The following is a 22,449-nucleotide window of genomic DNA, read 5'->3' as shown; positions in this document are numbered from 1 at the left end:
GTGGCAAGTGCGACCAGGAGTGGGCGAGGCCCGGCTTCAAGCGCGAAAGATGGCCGAGGCGAGTGCTGTAGTGGCTCTTGGCTCACCCGGCGACTTCTGCGAAGACGCGGATGACAGCCCTGTGTTTAAGGCGGCCTTGGAGGTGTTCGGGAAGCTAAAGGTGCCGTGGGTTCAGGGGACCATCTGGAGGGTCGGGGAGCGGGCAGGGGCCTGTCGGAAACACAGGCTCACAGCAGAGACCGGCGACGCCACGCCGCCACTGTCGTGGGTCCCGGCCGCGCCCTCCTGCTCTGCAGCAGGCTGCATTCGCCATCTCTCCTCCCCCTGCCCCCGTCCCTCTGCCCCATTGTCCCCAAGCCCAGGGACTTCTTGCCCTTTTTCTCTTTTCGCTCCGTGGAGAGACTGGGTCTGATTCTCCTGTAGCCTCTGCTGCCATAGAGCCCAGAGGGTCTCCTGAAAGGCAGCGGGCAGCGGGCAGCAGGCTGCGGGGCCTGTAGGGCTGAGGATGAGGGCCTTCAGCTTGGCACAATAAAAGAATGGCTAGAAGGGTGCTGCAGCGGGCACCGTGTTCTAGCTGGCGGGAGATGTGTGCATGGGCAGGGAGTCCCAGGCACACGCTGGCAGAGTGGCATTGCCAGCCTGCAGTGACTGGCTTCTTAATTAAGCTTTGGACTTTGCTTTTCTTTGCTTAGGACCTAAACTGCCCCTTGCTGGAGGGTTTGTATGTCGCAGAACCAAACACGATCCATGAGCTGCTGTGTACACCCTCAAAGTACCGCTTGGAGATCCTGGAGTGGATGTACATACGGTAACTCCCGTGGGCATCCGCAGCGCCCCTCCCCCGCCCCCCCACCGAGAAAGCAGCTTCTCTGTGAGGGATGCTGGCTGTGGGGCTGTGCAGGGCTGGTCAGCCTGCCTCCTTGGCATGCTGGTCTGAGCCCCTGTAAGTTCTGCACTAGAACTGCACGTTTGGAGGTTCAGGGCTGATAGCGACCTGAGAAATGTTCCATTTCAGTGTTTCTCAGACAAAGGAGCTGAAGGGTCACCTGTAGCATGAGGTGCCTCATGGATCTTGTGGCAGAGGGTGACCCTTATGTGGTGGCAGTTGCCAGCACCTGTGCCATGACCCTCTTTTCCAGGGCTTCTGGTCAGGGTGGCAGGATATGTGTCCTGTCTGATGTCTGCTCTTTGGGAACAGCATGTCTCTGAACTGAACGTCCCCGAGAGCTGAAGGCTGCCAGGGACAGAGGGGCACCAGGGGCCAGTGCCTCAGGCCTGAGTGCTTCTGGAAACCACAGTGTTCTTTCCCCTGTGGGCAGCTGGCTAGCATTTTTTTTTTTTTTTTGCGGGGGAGGATAATTTTGTTTTCAGTATTCACATTTTTGAAGTATTTTCCCCTAATAATGAGATGAAAGATGAAATGAAATGCACGTGACATGAAATGACCCATTTGAAAGTGACCCTCGGTGACATTTAGCACCTGTATGGTAAGCCCCTCATAAGCCTTGCTGTTGCCTTGCAGGGTCTGTCCCTCCATGCAGGACAAATTCAGCGCACTGAAGGGGGCACCGGTGCAGGCAAAGATCCAAGGTAGGGTGGGTATGACATGGGGATGTTCAGGGCAGCCTTCTTGCCAAGCTGGGGTGTGCTTTCCATCAGCTGCTGCTTTCTCTTGGGTGGGGCACCCCCCTGTGCATGTGCCTAGATGCTTACAGAAATCGGCCTCTCCAGGTGCGAAAGTTGGAGGAGCACTCATGAGCATCAAGAGTGTGTGGGTGCGCTGTGGCTCCGTGGGTGGGAGCAACCATTCCTGCACACTGTCACTGTGGTCTGTCTCCCTGGTGCATGTGTGCATTGTCTGCCTATGGCATTCCTAGGAGTGCTCTGACTGCTCTCTGCAGGGCTCATCTTGTAACTTTGTTTTTCTTAAATCATTTCTTTGTAGAAACTGTCTCCAAACTGCTAATGAAAATTAGACAAAGGTCTCAGGCACAGTGGCTCACACCAGTAATCCTAGCTACTCAAGAGGCTGAGGCAGGAGGGTGGAAAGTTGGAGCCCAGCGTGGGCCACTTAGTGACTTAGTGTGCTTCCTTGTCTCAAAGTAAAAAATAAAAGCAGGGTTGGGGATGGAGCTCAGTACTAAGGTCCTGGATTCAATCTCCAGTGCTACAAACAGGCAAAGCAAAGTAAAGGAAAACAAAAGTCTCTTTAGGCCCTGCCAAGTGTGAATGGTGGTTTCCATCATGAGGTCCCTGGCACACCAGCAGAAGTCAGAGTTGAAGTTCCACATAGGCAGGAGCATGGTGGGCAACCTGTGGTTTTCCAGCAAGGAAACCGAGGCCTGGAGAAGGGGAAGTGACTGGAGTGCAGGTCACACAGCAAGAGGCAGCCCTGGTGCCGGGGCAGGACCCCCACCTGCCTCTGTGTGCACTGGCTTATCTGTGCCCAGCCTGGCCTCTTGGTACCCTGCATATGGTCAGGGCCGGGTGTATGGCCGGGCTTCTCCTCCATGGGGCAGTGTCTGCAGCAACAGCGTCTTTGTGTCTGACAGAGATGGTGAAACTAGGCCATGAGCTGATGCTGTGTGCGCCCGATGACCAGGAGCTGCTTAAGGTAGGAGAGGGGTCTCACGTGTCCCCCAGGGGCCGAGTATGCTTTCTGTTCTGGGCCAGAGTCTGGGGTGCTGGTGTGGGAATGGCAGGCTTTCAGCCTTGGTGCCTTTGAAGTCCCTGCCTGCCACCTGGGCAAGTGGTTTCTCTAGGTAGTCTTGGGGCATGGACAGCTAGGCATGTCCCACAGTGACGGACTCTGAGCATTCCTCGGGCAGACGCAGGGAGGCCAGTGGTGGAGGAGGCCCAGCTCTGGCTTTTGAAGACCAAAGGAGCAGAGAGTGTCCTGCCTCCCCTGGATGACCTCACCCTTGCCTGTACTACCATAGGTACTTGATGGACCCGTCATTGTCACACCTCCCCCTGGCAGTCTTAAATGCATTTTAGGATGCTCACTAGAAGTTGCACAGTGGCCAAGCCAGGTGTCCAAAGCTGAGCTCTGCAGCAGCGCTGTGCGTCACCTTTTGAGGGGTCATTGAACTGTTTTCCACAGTGGGTATGGGCCATTCTGCCATTAGATCCACCCAGTGAGGGCTTTTGTTCTTTCACATGACCTGAAATTTCAGAGCAGTTTTCGGTTCGGATGTGAGCCCAAAGTACAGAGACTTCCCCCAGACTTGCTGCCTCCCACCGGGCGCCTTCCTTGTTGTCAGAATTGACCCCAGGGCTGCACTTCTGTTACAGCTCAGGGGCCAGTTGACACATTCATTCACCTGCCTCTCCAGCCTGGCTGAAGTTGCTACCTGGTGGTTATTTTCTGTTTCTCTGTTGATACTTTTTCTGTTTTATCTTTTTTGTTTTGTGTTCATAGTTATTTATCCAAGTGTTTTTAGGAATGCTGTCCTGGAATCTTTGTCACATCAGTCCAGCATGTGTGTGATCTTGTCCTTGACATCTGTTGATGTCTCTTCCCCTGAAAATTGCATGCTTTGTGGTTTTCATGTGCCAAGTAATTAGGGATTGCTTCCTCGTCACTTTGGCCCGTTCTGACTCGGCCTTGCTGGTGGTGAAGTGTTCTCACGGCCACCGAGGCTGCCGAGGTTCCCCAGGGCTGATGCCAAGCTGTCACAGAGGAATCCTTGGGGCACCTTTGCAGACTCTTTTTTTCTCCTGCAGCTCTCTAACACTTTGTTTTGCGTACCAGCCCTACACCGCCTACTTCCATGGCCCCTCCTGCCCCCAGGTAGCGAGGAGACTCCCCTGCGTTGAAGCTGGTTTCCTGCCTTTTGCTCTCCTGGGGTGCTGTTGTGCTGTTTTACCACCACTCCCCTTACCCCCCTGACCTGAGCCTGCGGGAGCAGAGAAGCCAGGGGATCCCCTCATTCTCTTGTGCTTTCTCTTTGTTTCCTGAAGCAGAACTGAACTAGAGGGCCAGTGCAGCGCTGCCTTCCAGGCCTCTGTCCTCGGTGCGGCCTGAGTGCAGTCAGGGCAAACTCTCCATCTTGCCCAGGAGGAGGGTGGGGAGCATCCCGCTGGCTGGGCCAGCGCTGGGCCTCTGGTGACCTGCCTGCCCGCCTGTTGGCATTGGCTGTGCCCTGGGCCTTCTGTCTAGCTGTGGGAGCTGGGGCTTCAGTTGGGAGAGGAGGATGTGTGTTTCCTCTGCCCCACCTGCAGCTGGACCCCTTTCTTACTCTGTAGTCTTTTCCTATTTTTTATTTACTGTGAGATGTGTGTAGTGTAAAATTTACCATTTCAGCTGTTTTAAAGAAATTTCCCAGCAGGCTGAGAGGCTCTTAAGTTTTTTTAAATGTGAGGTATACAGAAGGTGAAATCCATCTTTGCCATTTTAGCATAGTCCAGTGGTGTTGGGCATGCTCACATTGTGCTGCCATTGCCACCCTGTCTCTGGGCCTTGTTCATGTCACCAGGTTGAAACTGTACAAGTGCTGAATTTGTTTTCAAGGAACAACTCAGCAGCATTTGGTCTGCTCCCAGTGCCGAGCGACACTCCCCACAAAGGAGACCTCGTACCCATCAAGTAGCTGCTTCTACCTCCCTTTTCCCACGGGCCCTGCTGGCCTGCCTTCAGGGCTGTCCCTGTGGCCTTCTTCCCATGATGGAAAACGATAAATATGTCCGAGCGTTAAGTTTGCTCAAACTCTGTTGTCCTAAATTTTCATCTGCAGTGTCAGCGCAAGACTCGTGTGTTTTAACGTAGGGTTCATGCACTGCCTGGTGTAGAGCCAGGGTGCTCAGTTGGCAAATGGGTGTTCTAATTTTCAGTGCTCACGGGTCCATGCCAAGTGCGTGCCACGTGGGTGAACCCGGGGTGTTAAGTGAGACGGAAGTGGCCGGCAGGGAAGGTCACAGCACAGGGTTCCTCCTAAAGGCAGTGTCCTCAGGCAGCCTGTCCACCAAGGCAGGACAAAGGAGCTGGCTGGGTGCCAGGCCTGGGGGGAAGAGATGGTGGGGAGTGGCTGCCCCTGCGCTGCCCTGAGCACCACCACTCCGTGCGCTTGCGGAGGGCGAATCCTGTGGTCTGAATCATAGCTTAGCCGAAAGCATCGGGGCAGCTGGGTGAAGACAGACCATCTAGAGTGAGTGGAGAGGCCCAGGGGCAGCAGTGTGTGATGTCCTCTGGAGTTTGCCAGCAGGCACCTTAGGCTGTGGCACACAGGAGGGAGCCTTCAGGTCAGGGTGGAGAGCAGATGGGTGGGTCCCAAGACCCTTCAGAGTGTAGGGGATGCACAGGCTGGGGGAGTGATGGCCACTGAAGAATCTCAAGGCCTGTGACACTGGGTTTCATTCAGTGTGGCAGAGGTGGCTGCGGCTGAGGCACTGGGTTTGGGTGAGTGAGGTAGAGGGGGCCGCTGGGAGCCCCACTGGCCAGGGCAGGCCTGGCTACTGCTCAAGTCTGGTGCTGGGGGAGAGGTGGGCAGGTTGGGGCAGGGAGGACACGGAGGAGCCTGGCACAGTTGAATGCCTCAGTGGATGCCAGCATGCCCTGCTCGGTCTGGTCTTCCACTAGGAGCAGAGGAGGTGAATGGGAGGTAGCCTCCAGATACCTGCTGCTGTGGGCAGCCCTTGGGGCATATCGAGGTTGGGTCCTAGAGATGCAGAAAGGACATGGCTATCAAGGCCTGTCATGTTGTATCAAGGCCTCCCAGGGTGAGGGGGACAGGTCGGGGCTGCCCAGGGGAGTCAGCCCATAGCCACAACTGGGTACCGGGAGTCAGTTCTCTGCTGCAGAAGTGACAGTGGGCAGGAGTGTCCTGACCGGACCCCTTGTCAAAGTTCTTTGAGGTCTGGGGGAGGTCATGCTTGTGGTTCTCTGGCCAGGCTCCCACCTCAGCAGTACCCCCCTTCAGCCCTCAGCTGCCCTGCAAGTGTGCCACTGGGACAGACCAGCCAATGGCAGGCTGAGCTCAAGGAGGTGGGAGCTTGGGGACATGCTGTGCCCAACTCTCCTCTGCCCAGGGACTGTCCATGCCTTTGGTGCCCACTTTTGGAGTTAGGGCTTCTTGCAGGGCCTTCTGGGGAGCTGCAGATGGCACTGGCTGAGTGACTCCCTTCTGGCCAGGTGGGGCTGATGGGGAGGTGAAGTTGAGAGCTGATGGCCCTGCTTATACCAGATGTGGCTTCTCAGTTTGTGTTGGGCCCTGGGACAAGTGACTTCCTGGAAGGGCCGCTCTGCACTTTGGGCAGGGCAGTAGCCCACGGAATCCTGCACACCTTTGGGCAGGTGGGTAGTAGGAGACTAGATCAGCCCTCTGGAGTGACTGCTTGGAAGCCAGGGGTCCTCCCAACTAGGCCTATGGTCCCATGCTGCCTAGCAGGGTACCCCCAGGGGCCTGTCATGCTGTCATACTAGCTGGGTAGCCTCTGCTGCCCTGGCTGGGCAGGTGATCTGCTAGAACAACCACCAGCAGGTCCCCGTGAGCTGTGCTCTACCTTAGTGGGCCCTGCGGTGTTCCCCACACCCACCCACGAAGACTGTGTAGATTCCAAAGGGTAATCCCTGGTGTCACTGTGCAGGGGAGCCCGGCCAGGAGTGCTGGTGGCTACAGTCCCTGAGGCCATAGTACTCGAGCCAGTGGGAGGAAGCTGCTGGATAATGATGGGGAGCTGGAGGTGGTCTGGGTAGGGAACCTGCTTGGGGTCTGGCCACAGATGTGTGTGGCCTTCTCTGTCCAGGGTTATGCCAGTGCCCAGAAGCAGCTGCAGTTCATGGGCCAGATGCTTGATGCTGTGCAGAGCCTGGCCATTGGATATTCCAGTTATCCCAGGTAAAGGTCCCAGTAGCTGCCGGGGGCCCTGGATTGGCGGTTCTGTCTCAGACGCAGAGCTGGTGGGGTTCTGGGTGTTGGGACACATCTCCAGCTGTGGTCTTACCATCCTCCTTTGGTGGCAACAGCTACATGCTGGTCTAGGAGCTAGAGGTTCAAGCTGACACGGGACACCCCCATCCTGTGACCAGGTAGCTGGTGTACTGAGGTCCCAGGTCATTGCCCAAGGTCCTGGCTCATGAGCGCCAGGACCTCCAGGAGGAGAGCCCGAGCACACTAGAGGAAGGTGTGTGCCTTGCTGCCCTTCTGCGTGGCTCTGGAGCAGGCACAGACTGGGAGAGGTACGGAGCAGTGGCATTCCGGCACCCAGCCCTGCTGCAGGCTCTCCTTCCCCTCTGGGGTCTTCTGCCTGGGACCCAAGGCTGGTCGGGCCACTGTCCCTGCTGTGATGGCAGCCCAGACCTGTATGTGCAGTGTGAAGGAGCACCTTGAGGACACTGCCGAGAAGAATGAAAAGTTGCTGGAGGAGCTCTGTGGCACGGATCTGGAGATGCTTCTGAACCCCGAAGCGGAGCCATGGCCCTTGGACATGCAGCCTGTCCTCGAGGATCAGAGTGATGAATGTGAAGGGTAAGCGTGTCCAGGTGGGCTGCAGCCCTGCCCGCTTCTGCCCACTAGGGTCAGGCTTGGCGTGTGTGGCAGAGAGCTGCAAGTGCCCCTTCTTTCCCTGTAGGCCCAGCCCCTTGTCCCAGTGGGAGCAGGAGAAGGTGGTGGAACTGGCCAGGCAGCTGCAGGAGGGCGCAGCCAGGCTGTGGGCCCTCAGGGCCGAGGTGAGGACATTGGCTTCTGGGGTTGTGGGCCTCAAGGCCTAGGCCTCATTTTGAGTCCTGGGGCAGCCCCATCCTTGCCTGATGGGCTGCGAGCGTGAGGTGGGTGCTTCCTGTGCTGGGAGCTGTGAACCTCTCCTGGAGGGGAGGCTCAGCCCGAGCAGCTTGCTTCATGTACTGTTGCAGGCTGCACTCCCAGCAGCCCTTGATGGGGCTCTTTTGGGGGCAGAAACTGCAGCCCGTGTCTGCATGCGCAAGCATTAAGGCGGAGGCTTGACAGGGCTGGCTCTCAGCCTCCCACCTGCTTGCTGGATCTTTTCTTACATTTCAAAATTAAAAGGTTTTATTAGTGTACATTTGCAAGACATAGTAGTTAGCTTCGTTTGGGGAGTTTGTGTACATTCTATATCATATCCTGATCATTTCCGATCTGCCCTGTCTGTCTTCCCATTTCCACCAAGCCTGCCCACTGAACAGGAATGTGGGCTGGCCAGGCAGGGTGGCCTGTCACTGTCTGTGTTGGCTTTGCAGAGCTTGGAGAAGCAGAAGGCTGGGGAGGCTGCAGGTGGCGCTGACACCAGCATGCTGGAGCAGAAGCTGCGTCTGGTCATCTCTGACTTCCACCAGCTGGTCCTGGCCTTCATCCAGGTCTATGACGACGAGCTAGGGGAGTGCTGCCAGCGCCTAGCCCCTGACCTCCACCCGTGTGGCCCCATCATCCAAGCTGTGCACCAGACTCTCACTTCTTGCAATCAAGTAAGGACCCTCCTGTTCTTTTGTCTCCCTTTGTGCCCTGCCTGCCGTGCCCAGAGCTCATACCTGCCTGGGGATCCACGGGACACGAGGCCTGAAATGAGCTTAGGCTCCCTGAGCCAGTGTGGCATGACCAGGCTCTGAGCTTTAGGCCCAGGACCGTTGGGGGCCTGCAGCAGGCACATCTTGTGGCTTGGACGGGGGAGGGCTGTTGTAGATGTTGTCCCCAAGAGATCACTGTGGGCTGTCATTTGAGCCTAGACCCCAGGCCCTGAAGAGCTCTGCACACTGCCTTCTTGGGTCCTACTTGACCCAAGATGCACTCCGCATCCCGCTTCCAGCTCCTGCCCCTAAATTGACCTTGCTCTGTGTTTGCATCTTGCCTAAGCATACGAGGGTGCCTCCTGGCTAGCGTATGACTGAGCACATGTCATGGAAGGAAGACACATGTCATGGGTCTGTGCCTGTGAGCCAGCCCTGGCGAGACAGGCTAAGCTGACTAAGTGAATGTTGCCTTATTTTGTTATTCTGTGGTTTGGCTCCTCAGGGCCAGCTGGGCTTGCTTATGATCCCTGTGTTGCCATGTGCATGCCCTGACATCGGCTCAAGGGTTCTGTGACATTGATTTTGAGTTTTTACCAGAAAGGCTCCAAGACGTCCCAAGCTCAGGCCAGGCTGTCTGTGACACTTATACAGTACTAACAGTGAGGGCACAGTCCTCTTCCAATGCACATTGTTTTCTGCGTTGTCATCTGCTTGTCTTGGGCTGGGACAGCACACAGTGCTGCAGAGGGCCATGGTAATGCAGCATCTCCAGTGCCCAGATGAGGGAGACTCGAGCTCTATTGGCAATGCTGCCGCTACGCATTCCTTCTCTTGCCTCTGACTGTTCGACGGGCTGAATGCCACGTGCGATGTCGGGTGAGAAGCTGGAGGTGCCACCTGCAGGTAAGTGCTACACATGTCCTCCCTCCCTGCCAGCTGTTGCAAGCAGTCGTGGAGGTCACGGACGCCTCTGCACAGGCCACGGATGCGGTGGAGAGGCAGGAGAACGAGCCTATCTATTGGGACAGCAGCAGCTCCGTGATGAGCCTAGGTGCGTGGTCACAGTGGGTGTCCCAGCCTGGCAAAGCAGGGCACCCCCTTGGCTTAGGGCCTGGGTCTGGCATAGCCTCATCCTTCTGTGCCTCACCAGCCCTTGGGGAGCATTTGGGGGCTGATTCCTTGGGTATTCTTTTCCTAATTGCCGTTTCCTTCTGCAAAGATGCTTTCAATGGCTTCTGAAGGCGGAAGTCCCTGTTAGGAAGTTAGGGTGACCGAGGGATTTGCGGAAGTAAGAACAAAAGTGACCCCTACTCTGGCAGCCCACAGGCGGTTGGTGTTGGTGTTGGTGTGGTGGCCCATCTCCTGCTGTTTTTCCCTGTTGCTGTCTTTCATTGCCAAGTGCTATTGTAATGTCCATCTGCTTTTCCATGGTGCCCTTTCCCTTGGCTCATTGTCAGCCCAAGGGAAACGTGTCACTGTCACGTGTCACTGTCAAACTCCAGTCCATCCAGGCATCTGTTGCACTTGGCTTTGGAGTTTCCATGGCTGAACCTGTAGGTTTTCCTGTGTTTCACTGTTAGAGTTTGGTATGGTTTACATCTAGAATGTTCCCTAGAAGACTGTGAGCATCTAGAATGTTCACAGGTCTAGAGGTGGGGGTTTGCGAAGGTGACTGGTGGGGGGGCGCGGAGGGAGGCCCCCGCTGTACTCATCTGGGGACTGATCCTGGGTGAGCTCTTGGGAGGTGGGGTCTGGCTGAGAGTATGCATTTTTAAGGGTGTTTCCCTCCCTCTCCCCCTCCCTTTCTCCATTTCCTGGCTGCCCCTAGGGGAGCAGCTCTCCCCCTCTGTGCCCTTCGGCCATAGAGCCAGCACACCGTAGTCTGAAAGTGACCAAGACATGCGTAATACCACTTCGGGCTTTATAACAGTCAAAAAGTAGAAACAACCTTAAGGCCTGCATTAGCAGTGCTCAATAAGTGTTGGCTTATCGTGGTGGGGTGGTGGTCACTGTTTTAAGCACTGGTTCCCGTGACATGTTATAAATGTGAAAGGCGAAATGCGTATTAAGAAACAAGATGCACAGTATGACCTCGCCTTTCTAAGGAAGAACCATGGCTGAAACTCCCTGCAGGAAACGAGACAGCCTGTGAACACTGGTGCTTTGTGCATTGGAATTCCGAGGTGGCCTGGGGTGTTCTTCAGCCTTTTCTGTCATCTTCAGAGAGAGTTCAGAGAGTTCAGCTGTGAGCGTGTGTCGCTTGGGCTGCTTTTGCCCTTGACAGAAGGACGCCGTGAGCATGTTTGGACACAACGTGTTTTCCTTGGTTTGGATTCCAACCTCGATACGTGTGCCCTCATCTCAGTGAGGCCAGGTGATTAGGCCACATGATTGCCATCTTACCTAGCAGCTCCAGACTTGGTCCTTCCGACATTCCTGCTTGTGGACCTTGGCAGAATTATTTCTGAATTTGCTTTTAACTAAAGTTTTTCTGCCTGCTTCTTTAATTGTACAAATGTGCATTTTAAAGTGTGTTCTTTTTGAAGAAGAGAAGTAGCATTTTGGGGGTGCATCAGCTGGGGAGGCTCTGCAGGCCAGCTGACTTGGATGTTTTCCCAGTGCCACGTCAAACCCCTTTATTCCAAGTCAGATGACTTCAGAGTGGGTATTTGGGTTGCCACGGCCCAGGTGGGAAACGGAACATGGCTACTGTGTGTACCTTATGGTTGCGTGCTTCCTGCCCCTGGTCTCTGCTTCCTGACTTGATATTTCTTTGCAAGATTGCTGTGCACCATTTGCCAATTGGTCATTGTGTTGCGGTGTGGCACAAATTGGCCAGCTTTTTCAGTTCAGGACTAGGCGGGCAGTGTTTGCAGCCTGAGGGCTGTGCAGTGTACATGGCAGTGTGCAAGCACCACCACAGTCAGGGTAAAGCAGCCGTGGATCAGTGTGGGCAACGAGGGCGGCCGCGTCTCCAGACATGTCTTATAGAACCAGGCGATGAGCCTTCTGTCATGTGTCGTTCCGCCCCTGGCCTTCATCGCGCTGTTTCTCTGTGCGGCTCTGCCCGGATGTGCGGGTGGTCAGCAAGGACACTGCGGTGAGCGTGCTAACTGTCACCCTGCATGGCTGGTTTCTCCAGGTGGGACCAGAACCCTGGCTTCTGCCTTGGGGCATGCCTGCCTGTGGCCCATGGCCCACTCACTCGCCCCTTGCCCGGTCTGACTTTGTGATTGGTGCCCGTCTGTAGGTGTGAAAGGCATTTCATTCTGTCTTTGGCATTTGTCTAATTTCTAACAGGGTTGTAGCTTTTGTACATTTACCAACTGTCAGCATTTTCTCTCTCACCAAGTGCCTGTTGAAGTCTTTCCCCTGTTTATATGCTGAGGACCTCTTAGGCACTCTGTTCATACGTAGTAGATTTTAAGGGCAGTGTAGACTTTCCTACTCCAGGATCGCCTTGCCACCTGCAGGTGGGTGAGCAGTCCTTCCCGAGATGATTGTTGGGGTGGGGTAGGAGTCCAGCTTCAGTGTAGCCTACATGGATGCACAGTGTCCCAGCACCCCTTTCCCATGGTTTAAAATCCCACCACCTCTTCCAGTTAAGTATGCATGCGCATGTGGTCTCAGCGTTCCCTGTTCTGTTTCTCTCTTTCTCCCTGTCATGTCTTCATTGTATTTTAGGAGATTAGAATATAAATGGCAGAATAAGCCCAAAGAAGGAAGGCAAAGGCAGTTTCTTCACCTTGTTCTTTGCTTTTTATTCTGTCCCTTCTCTGCCTCTCTTGTGTTAGAAATCGAGCCCAGGGCCTTGCACACCCTAGGCATGGCCCTACCGCAGAGCCACACCCCAGCCCTATTTTTAGCAGTAGTTTTCCTGAGCTGTAATTCACACACCATAAATTTACGCTTTTCAGAGTGTGCAGTCCAGTTTTTTAGGGTACTGGCAGAGTCATCCAACCATCACTACTAAGGCCACAATATTTTCATCACCCTAGAAGGAAATCCCATACCATTAGCAGTCATTCCCCGTTCCTCCAGCTCCAGCCCTTTCTGCACATCCTATAAATAGACACGTGAAATCTGGGGCCTTCTGTGTCTGCCTCTTACTGAGCATACAGCTTTCGAGGCTCATTCACACAGTGCGTTCTGCCTCATGACTCAGTGGTTTCCCAGTGTGTGGCTCGATCGACTGTGTGTTGCTTATCTTCCCTGGGGGGCGTGTGGGTTGTTTCTGTCCATCACGGCTGATGCTGCTGTGAGCAGTGCGTGTGAGCGTGCATTTCCACTTCTCGGATCTAACCCAGGTGAGCCGCTGGCTCACAGGGTGACTTCCTGAGGGACTGCTCGCCTGTTCTATTCACGCTGCCCACCTCTGCCATTTAATAGGGCTTTCGGATAGCTTGGCATTTCATAGAGTTACTGCTGAGGTTGAATCTGCCATTCCGCACGACTCCGAGAGCTTGCTAAAGCCCCTCTCTGTTCTTCAGGGTTACATATTCTAACCACTTAGCAGTTAGTGTTTATTTAGATCAAGGGACACTGCCAAGGGGGACAGTGGTGGGTTTCAGAGGAGAGCGCGGTCAGGGTGAGGGACCAGGTTTTTCCTGAGGGTCGGAGGCTAGGGGACGGTGCTGGGCTCAAGTGGGATCGTATAGTGTCGCGAACCGTGTAGCACCCTGCAGACTCTTGGGAAGCACCTGGCCTCAAAATTGTGTTTATGGCCCTGCTTTGACAAGGCCACTGCCTGGGGCCTTTAGTCTTAGCTGAGGAGGTGGTGAGGAGGTCCATGCGTGTCTTTCAGGAGGGTGGGTCCTACACGGGGCAGCGAGTGGGCCTCCACCGAAAGGCTCCCTGCTGTTGCCTGCCAGAGGCGGTTTCTGCTATTTTTTTTTTTAATACTTTAAAGTATTTGTTAAGCAGAACGAAAGAAAAGGAGTTAAAAGATGAAATAAATGTTGCATGAAGAGTTTTCTTGCAAGTTCTGGTGGACCCTGGAACTTCAAAGGTGTGGCTGGAGCCTCGGTTCTTCTGCTGAATTCCATGGAGTGATTCCTTGTTGTAAGTTTTTTGTTTTACCTGTTGTACAGCCTGCTGGTGCTTTTTGTTTTTTGGAACTGAGACTCGAACTCAGGACCTAGCGCTTGCCAGGCAGGCGCTGTGCTGCTGAGCTGTGTTCCTGATTCTTTTTGTTACTGAAGCTCGTCTGCTTTCTTAAGCTCATTTTCTTGTAAAGCAGTGCTATCTTCACTTTCCTTTGGTTCTTCCTCCAGTGTCTCCCAGCTGTCTCCTTTTCCGCAGCTTTTAAAAAGTTTCCCAGAATCAGCAGTGAGCCTTTGTAACGACCTCATTCGTGACGTGTTTCTCAAGCTAACCCGTTCTGTGGGCATTGCCACCATCTCATCCTCCTTTGGGGGCCTCGTATAACTTTGTCCAGCTCCTTAGTAAACAGGGCCTGTAATTCTTGTTCATCCAGGAATCCATGACTATTTACATCATGGAATTTGAAAAACGTCTTGGGGTCAAAGTCAGCAGGGTCCAGCCCACGAGTCTGTTCTTGTACCTCGTGGCTGACCTTGGTTTCCTGGATGATGACTTCGGGATGAGCCGTCACGTCTTCAGCTAGTGTTTTAAATGTGCCCTCTGTTCATGTTCCTTCATTGTTTCATATTTTTAAAATTCTTCATGTTGATGCTTATCATACTGTTCCAGGGCATTGGCTGTCACTTTGATCAGCATGTTTGAATGTGTGGATTCAGACTTGTCAGGATGCATGTGGTTTAGGTGACCAAATCGTTTTGAAGAGCTTGGTGGTTCATGCCTGTATCTTTTTTTTAACATTAAGGTTTTATTGGTACCTTTTGGATCTAGAGAATGATCGCATTAATCATAGAGAATTTGTCCTATATCTTGAGGAAATCCATTTTAGCTTTGAGTAGCATCTTACCCTTCTGACTTCTTGCCTTTTCAGATCATCAGGTTTTGTCCCCACCCAGTGACCTACTGAGGCCAGCTCTGTGCTTAGCCTCTCTTTATTTCCTGTGTGCCTGCCTTCTGAAGCTTTTCTCTGAAATGCTTACGTTTCCAGCACATCAATAGCTTGCTTGAGATAGTCATCAGAGTAAAGGCCACTATCTGGCAGTTCCATCTTGGTATTTTCCACCCGTTCGGGATTTTGTGCTTTTTGCTCGTTAATGTCTGGAGGCACAGCTTGGAGAGCAACAAGTAAGCATGTGACCTACAGTAGGGCGGCCCTCACCTCCTGTTCCCCCATACCGGGTCAGGAAGAATGAGCTTCTGCCCTCCGTCATCCCCCACTTCTTTAGATAGGAAGGAATTTTTATCTTCTTTTTTACAGATGAGGCAACTGAAATCCAGGGAGATGGGATGACTTGCACAATACCAAGTTAATGAAGAGTTACTCTTTTTTTTTTTTTCCAAATCCATCTTATTTCAAAGAGGGAAAAAATAAAATAAGACAAAATTTCAGAACACGTCCGTCTGGGGCAACAATGGTACATACACTGCGCATTGTCATCCCCAAATCTTTCACCCAGAGCACAGGAGCTCTGCATTCAGTTGTCCGAACAGTACCGGCGCAGATCTTCCTCTTCAGTGAACTCCGAGAAATCAGTAGTGTGACTACCGTAGCTAGCTTTTCATTACACACACATACACGTGCACGTATACATGTTGTTTCTTTCAGCTTCTCACACTAGGGAGACAGTACGATGTTTACGTGTACTCTTGACTCCTAGTCCAATGCGTGTTTTGCAAAAAACTGACTCTCGGGTTCCTGGGAAAGCAGACAAAGCACCGCAGAGGCGCTACCCTTAGAAGCAAGCTGGGCCAGTGTGAGGCTGCAGACCAAGATGAGAAACAGCAGCTCACCCCGCTAGATGTCCACCATGCCACGTTTGTGTTCCTCAAAGCTGAAGAACGAATTTTATGGAATAACAGAGGTTAAGAGTGGGGAAGATTCTTGGGAAAAGGAATAGGGAGTGGGAATAGCTCCTGAGGTAACTGTAGGGGTCCCGAATGGGTTGCCCTCCTTTGGTTTCATGAGACAGGGTCTCGCTGTGTAGTCCAGCCTGATCTTGAACTGGCTTTGTAGCCCAGGTGGGCCTGGAACTTGCAGCAGTCCTCCTGCCTCAGCCTCCTGAGTGCTGGAATGACAGGCTTGCGCCACCATGCCTGGCCAGAGGAGGCCTTCAACTGGAATTCCTGTGAGGCTTTGCAAGTGTTTTCTTAGTCCCTGGTTTTCGTCCTTGTGGGGAGTGGTGCCTGCACATGACACATCTTCGTTCTTTCTGTGTCCCTTCCCCTCCCTTCCTCTCGGTCACCTTCACTTTTGCAAAACATCTGTCTCCTTGTTTTCTATTACGTATCTTTTCTTTTGCTTTTTTTTGTCTTTCTGAGCCAGGGTCTCACTGCAGTTCAGGCTGGCCTTGAGCTCACTTTGTAGCCCAGGCTGGTCTCAAAACTCCAGTGATTCGCCTGCCTCAGCCTCCCGAGTGCTGGGGTTACAGGCTTGTATCTTTATTTTACTTTAGAGGGTTTATACTATGTGTTTCCCCTTTAAGAGAAGCTGTGTGATATTTAACATTGCAGTCTCAGGTGCACCCATTTTCCTGCACATGACACAGACGGGTCCTTCTTGGTGGCAGTGTAGTGAGTAATGCCAGTTTTTCGGTCTCTTCGTCAGTCAATGGACATGTAGCTGCTTCGCATACTGACCTTGGAGAAATGGTTAGAATGTTAGTCCCTGTCTTTGCTGACACATGGCTGCTGTGAAGTAGACAGGAATGGGAGGTGGGAGCCCAGCGCTTGGGAGGCTGGGGTGCTGGGAGCAGTGGGGCGCCGGTCTCTGTAGGGCGTGGTCTGGCAGGTGTTCAGGGAGGGAACCCTCGTTTGCTCTTTTGTGAAGAAGGTGATGCACACAGATGCCTTCCTGGCCTCAGAGGGTCCAGACCTGCCCTCTGCAGCTCCTCTCCAAACTCCCTGGAAGGGGACCCCAGGAAATGGCTCTTGTCACAACTGTGAAGACAGAGGACCTGGATACATGACTTGGGACATTCAGATACAAACCATGTGAGCCCACTTGGTGCACCGTCCACCTTCACGCAGACAGCCAGGAAAACCCAGGAAAGCAAACCGAGGTGGCTGATCTCTTAAGAGCAGAGAGCCAGCAGGTGGGAGCAGGAGCCGAGTGCTGAGTGGTGCGCACAGTCCCAGGGGCCGAGAGAAGAGCCCAGTTTGGGTTTGCATCGGAGCCTGCAGGATGCTGGCATGGACCCAGCCCACTGCCACGGGAGTGTCAGGGCTGGCATCGGGGGCCGGAGCTTGGAGAGAAGAAGCCGTGCTCAGTGTCAGGAGATGCCCCTTGGGAATGCAGAGGCTGGGAGGCTGGGTTCTGTGGGCCTGGACACCCCACATTGCAGGGAGCCCCTTGGGATTTGGTAAAGGGAAGCACCATCTGCAGAGAGATGTCCCCTCTCTGGGCACTGCTGCAATGTTGATGTAAGGGCTGGTCCCCAGGGCACAGTTGAAGGGCCTGTCTCTGAGATCAGAGCCACCTACTCAGGCCTCACCCTGAGGCACATCCCATGAGCCCCGAGCTCCATGGCCACCCTCGTGCTCAGCAGAGCTGCTGGTGCAGCTCAGGTCAGTGGTCATGTCCTTGCCTTGTGAAAGGCAGCATGTTGCTGAGCCTGGGGCTGGAGGAGGGGAGGGACAGGATAAGCAAGGATGAGCCAGGAGGGCAGCGGAAGAAACAGGTGTGATGGAAGTCAGGGACCTCAGGGCTGTCCCGTGGCATTGGGGATGGTACCGTGTGATTCAGATACAACTCACTGTCAAAGTCAGGCCAACTCCCGGCTCATGGAGTGGCAGGCGGGGTTGATGGGAACAGCATGGCCTGGCCTGGGCTTTGATACTGTGTTGTGGTCCATGTGATGTGGCCTGAGATGTGCAGGCCTTCTTGGCAGCTCTGTGAGGGTCACAGTGGACATTGGGCCATGTTGGGCCCTCTGTGTCATCCCCAGAGGGACCCGGCATGATACCCCACTTCTTCCTGCCTGGAGGCCCTTACCTCACTTGGCTTTTGTGTTTTTCTTTCCTTTGCAGCCACCAAAATAGAAGAACTAACACAGAAATACCAGGTCTTCAATGACAGCCTGCAGGAGGGCATGAGATAGTGTGGGGCTACGGCCTTCGGCTCCTGGGGGGTGGGGTGGGGGGACAGGAAACCTCAGGCTCGCCCAGTAAGTTGCCTTTCACCTGTTCTTTGCCTCTGTCACTGTGTCACCCTTGTCCCCTCCAGCCTGGGCTACATGGCCTCCTTTCTGTCCTCATGGGCCCAGGTCCCCTCTGCCTACTGCTCCCACTCCTCCCGTAGCTGTCCAGTGAAACTCGGTGTGTCCCGCCCACCTCGTCTTGCTGCACCCCGAGTGGCCCTTCCTGCCTTTGCGGCCTCGGGGTTCCTGGGCACACTCCTCTCAGCCCTGTGCCCGGGAGCTGGCCTGTCTCCTTCCGCCTGCTCAGATGTTAAGTACCCGCTGGGGAATTCTTGACATGGCCTGACTGGTTGTCCCGGAAGCTGCTCTCTGGGCTTCCTGGGTGACCCAGTATCTCCCTGAGCAGTGCACCTGTCATGGCCACCTCCCTTCCTTGGGGCTTGGAAACAGGCAGGACTGGCAGGGCCCCGCCCTTCCTTGCTCCCCCAAGTCTTCTGCGGGCACTCGAGGCCAGGGGGGGCCCTTTGGTCCAGTCATCACTGTCCAGGTGAGCCAGTTGTGTGATAGGCCCAGGAGGGCCACTTCGTGCCCTTGCTGTCAAGTACTGTCCTCTTGTGCTCTACAGTGAGGTCCTTGGGTGCCACATACTTCCTGGAGTGAGTCTTGTGGTCATCCTCCATCCTGATGGTGCCCTTTACCCAGAGCCAGGTGGGCAGGAAAGGCCTGAGAGTGTCACCCAGCTGGCCTGTGCCACTTTGTCCCCACACCTGCCTTCACCACAGCTTCTGCTAAGTGCCTGCACACTTCTGGGACTCTCTTAGTTGGAGCAGGTCCAGCCGCTCTGGACAATGGACATGCACTGCAGGCTTCATGACCCTGATGGTTTGTCCTCGGAGAGTACCCCTTCCTTCCCCTTCACAGGCTGCTATGGCTTGCCTGCACCCCGAGGGCTTGTGTAGGGGACCTGTGGCTTTGGGTGGTCACCCAGAACAGGGCCTGAGCCCACCAGAAGGCAAGACTGGGCGGTGGCTGCAGCCTTTGCCGGCCCAGCTTCCTCGTGCCTGTGAGGACTCGCTCCTCCTGCCTGCGGCAGGGGCCTCGCTCACTGACAGCCTGCATGTGTGGAGCCTGCTTCCCAACGTGTAAACACGGGCGTGTGTCCCGGTGATGGTGCGCTGGCGAGGGGGCGGCGAACGAGCCGGCTGCGCAGGTCCTGCGGCCTCCGGCCCCTGGTTGCCCAACACGCGCCGGGGGCGGGCCCCAGCCGCTGATTAAAGGCTGCCCGGAGCAGCCTGTGCGGAGACAGGTGCCAGCAGCCAGCAGTGCAGGACGCCAGCCAGCTCCCGCCCCAGGTAAGCCAGTGAGGTGAGGTTGGTGCAGAGGGCCAGAAGCCGGCCGGGGCAGCGTTCCTCTGCTGGGGAGGCCGCCCATTGCCAGGCTTCCCACAGCCCACCCAGGCACAGAGGCTTGGGGCGTCCTCCCGGGGCTCCAGCCACAGTGCTGCTGGTGGGCTGCTCGCTTTTGTAGAACCCTGCCGGGGCCTGTGCCTGCTACGGGCCTTAGGGTCAGGCCTTAGGTGAAGAGCGGAGGGTCCTACGCCTCATCTGATGATGATGCTCCTGCCTTCTGTTCCTCGCTTTGTGGCAGGATTAGGGTGCAGGGACAGAGAGGAGCGGGGAGCAGGTTCCTTGGGGGCTCCATCCTGGACAGAAGGGACAGTCATGGGCCCCAGCCCCTAATCCCAATGCTGCAGAGGCCCCTAGATGAAGCCACTGCTGGAGGCAAAGGCTGCTTGGGGTGTGGCAGGGGCCAGCATGTTCGTGTCGCCTTAGACTCTCCCCGCTTGCTCTGGCAGCTTCAGGTCTTGTCGTCCTTGTGAGAAGACCACCATGTCCAAGCCACCTCGGGCCGAGACCTTTGTCTTTCTAGACCTGGAAGCCACTGGGCTGCCCAACACAGACCCTGAGATTGCCGAGATCTCCCTTTTTGCCGTGCACCGTTCCTGCCTGGAGAACCCAGAGCGTGGCGAGTCCGGGACCCCCATGCTCCCCCGTGTCCTGGATAAGCTCACTCTGTGCATGAGCCCGCAGCAGCCCTTCACTGCCAAGGCCAGCGAGATCACCGGCCTGAGCAGTGAGGGCCTGGCGCGGTGCCGGAAGGCTGGCTTCGACAGCGCCGTGGTTCGCACCCTGCAGGCCTTCCTGAGCCGCCAGGAGGGCCCCATCTGCCTTGTGGCCCACAACGGGTTCGATTATGACTTCCCCCTGCTGTGCACAGAGCTGCAGCGCCTGGGTGCCCACCTGCCCCAGGACACCATCTGCCTGGACACGCTGCCAGCACTGCGGGGCCTGGACCGTGCCCACAGCCACGGCACCCGGGCTCAGGGCCGCAAGGGCTACAGCCTGGGCAGCCTGTTCCACCGCTACTTCCAGGCTGAGCCGAGCGCGGCGCACTCTGCTGAGGGCGACGTGCACACGCTGCTGCTCATCTTCCTGCACCGTGCTGCTGAGCTGCTCGCTTGGGCCGATGAGCAGGCCCGAAGCTGGGCGCACATTGAGCCCATGTATGTGCCTCCCGATGGCCCGAGGAGTGAGGCCTGAGCACTTGTGCTTGTGCAGTTGCTGGCTCGCTCCCCTGGCCTGGCTCAAGCCTGCGGCCGGCACCAACTAGAACTTCGCTGCTGCACTCTGCCCGGTCCTGCCCAGCGGAGAGCCCTGGCCCCATGCTCCTGCCCGGCTGCTGGCCCTCCCTACCTCTGGACAGCTTTCGAGCCCTAGCAGTCTGCTCTTCCTGGCTCCTTCCTTCCTCATTTCTCAATAAAACATCACCAGTTTCTCACCAGCTGACTCACTGGCCAGACCCTTGGGAGGCAGAGAGCCACGTTGGGCTGGAGTGGAATCTTTCTCCCCCTCCCCACACACACACACTGTGGCCTGTCCCTGTGAGTTTGTGGGTGGGGAGACAGCAGCGCTGCTCTGCTCCAAGGGATGATGGCCTGGGGCTACAGACCCTGAGCTACCAGCCACCTGCCTGGCTGGCTCCTCATTGTCACCCTGAATATCAGCCCCAGAGGTCCAAGAAATGAGAGGAGCAGGGTCTTAGGGTGCACAGACTGCGACTGTGCCTGAGACCGTGGGGAGGGGAGCTGGGTTTGCAGGGCTGCCACCTTCCCTGGTGCAAAGCTGCCTTCATCCCTTGCCTCCTGCGGACCTGCCCGGGGACCTGTCCCTGCTCTCTGCAGTGGCAGTTCAGAGTGGGCTGATAGGTATGGGGTGCTGGCAGGAGGAAGCTCCTGCCAGCTGTGTACAGGTGGGAGGCAGGCGGTGGGCGCCGACCCGAGGCCCCAGGCAGGAGAAGCAGGAACCCACCTGGGGCCTACAACCCTGGTGGTGTGCCCCCGGGAGGGCTGGAGGCCTCCACAGGGAAGCAGCCACCTACCCAAGTTTCTGGTTGCCAGGGAACCTGCCTCGGGCCCCACCCTGAGGTACTCTAGTCTGGGGCTGCCTGTGCCACCAAATGCTGGGTCAGGGAAGAAGGGGCGGAGTGGCCATGCCCAGGTGACTCACATGAGCCACGTCACCAGCCTCGCAGCAGCCAGGTCCATTTGGGAGAGCCAAAGTGGGTCACAGTGAGTAGGACTGCTGCGAGTGTGAGGTGGCAGGATGCCGAGGCAGGACCACGTCACACCATCCTGGGGCGAAGGAGGGACCAGAGGGCCGTGCTGGGGAGGGACAGGCCGTGACCTGCCTCCTGGCAGAGGCAGGGTGTGCCCCATGTGTGGACCCGTTGGCTTTCCAGGAACTCGGGTGAGCCGAAGGGCGCGCTTGGCTGTCACGTCGGAACTACCTCATCCGCAGCTCCCTGTGCTTACCTCGATGCCCCGGGGTGAGCAGAGCGAGGGAGCTCTGAGTTAGAACTCGGTGCCTTCAGTGCCGCTGCCAGTTGCTTCAGTCTGGCAGTGCACAGTGCTGCACCTGGCGCGCCAGCCTGCGGTACCACTTTCGCCACGGCCGGGCTCGAGTTGCTCACCCATGTTACCGGAGGTGCCCTTAGCGAGAGGTTCGAGACACATTGATCCGACTACATGCATCCCCTAGACGTGTGTCAACCTGTGGTATAGCGAATGTGGCTAGTGAAGACGGGACGGCTTGGAGTTTCTCCTTAAAGTTTTTCTTTGCGTGCTCCATGTCTGCAGCAGCAATGGCCCCCTTCAGTGATGGAGTCGCTATATGAACATAACACATCTGAATTCTTTTTACTCCCCCATCGCTGCCCCCCACCTTTTGGTCCCCTTTTGAAAAAGACCTAACTCCCTGTTTCCAATTGTGTAGCTTTCAGTTTGCTCTTTAACTTGGATTTCTTGTATAAGAGAACGCATGCAATGTTTGCATGTCTGCTTTACTTCACTTAGCATTAGGGTCCCAAGGTGTGTCTATCTTCCTACAGAGCACTCAAGTTTGTCCTTCTTCATGGCCCAGTGGTACTCCACTGCGTGTAAATAACACATTTTTATTATCCATTCATGCTTCCTTTGTTTTTAAATATAATGTATATAATTTAAGTTTTAATGAGTAGTAGCTTTTGCCAATCAGTTGTAAACATTCCCAAATATTAAACATCCCAGAATCACTCAGCAAGAAAAAAGCCAGATGATTGTATTGTAGTAGTGTTGGAAGGTGACACAGCCTAAAAGGTGGGTGACACGTGGGCAGTGTCTGCAGAAGCTGGCCATGCACCTACCGTGCCATCCCA

The 22,449-nt window shown here is 55.4% G+C and overlaps 2 protein-coding genes and 1 pseudogene across 3 annotated transcripts; 2 read left to right on the top strand and 1 right to left on the bottom strand.

Annotated features, from left to right (window-relative positions):
- Positions 1 to 17,766, top strand: Haus7 (HAUS augmin like complex subunit 7). 2 transcript variants are annotated; one of them, XM_013141533.3, is made up of 10 exons: positions 1 to 160; positions 693 to 808; positions 1,523 to 1,590; positions 2,553 to 2,614; positions 6,745 to 6,836; positions 7,311 to 7,466; positions 7,570 to 7,666; positions 8,195 to 8,419; positions 9,398 to 9,512; positions 14,820 to 17,616. In XM_013141533.3, exons 1-10 carry the CDS (start codon positions 50 to 52, stop codon positions 14,870 to 14,872), a joined length of 1,095 nt encoding a protein of 364 aa, XP_012996987.1. In that variant the 5' UTR covers positions 1 to 49; the 3' UTR covers positions 14,873 to 17,616. The 2 variants fall into 2 exon arrangements, with proteins under 2 accessions (XP_012996987.1, XP_012996986.1); XM_013141532.3 differs by having other exon boundaries at positions 2 to 160; positions 17,588 to 17,766.
- Positions 11,474 to 14,280, bottom strand: LOC111753769 (nucleobindin-2-like; annotated as a pseudogene).
- Positions 17,694 to 20,535, top strand: Trex2 (three prime repair exonuclease 2). Its single transcript, XM_005000060.4, has 2 exons — positions 17,694 to 19,049; positions 19,553 to 20,535. The coding sequence occupies exon 2, from the start codon at positions 19,587 to 19,589 to the stop codon at positions 20,295 to 20,297; it is 711 nt and encodes a 236-aa protein (XP_005000117.1). The 5' UTR covers positions 17,694 to 19,049; positions 19,553 to 19,586; the 3' UTR covers positions 20,298 to 20,535.
- The last annotated feature ends 1,914 nt before the right edge of the window (positions 20,536 to 22,449 follow it).

This window comes from Cavia porcellus, unplaced genomic scaffold (genome assembly GCF_034190915.1).
Source record: "Cavia porcellus strain 051 isolate PalLab524CR breed Dunkin Hartley unplaced genomic scaffold, mCavPor4.1 scaffold_3, whole genome shotgun sequence".
Lineage (NCBI taxonomy): Eukaryota > Metazoa > Chordata > Mammalia > Rodentia > Caviidae > Cavia > Cavia porcellus.
Note: the sequence above shows the minus strand (reverse complement) of the source record. Positions and strands in the feature narration are given on the sequence as shown.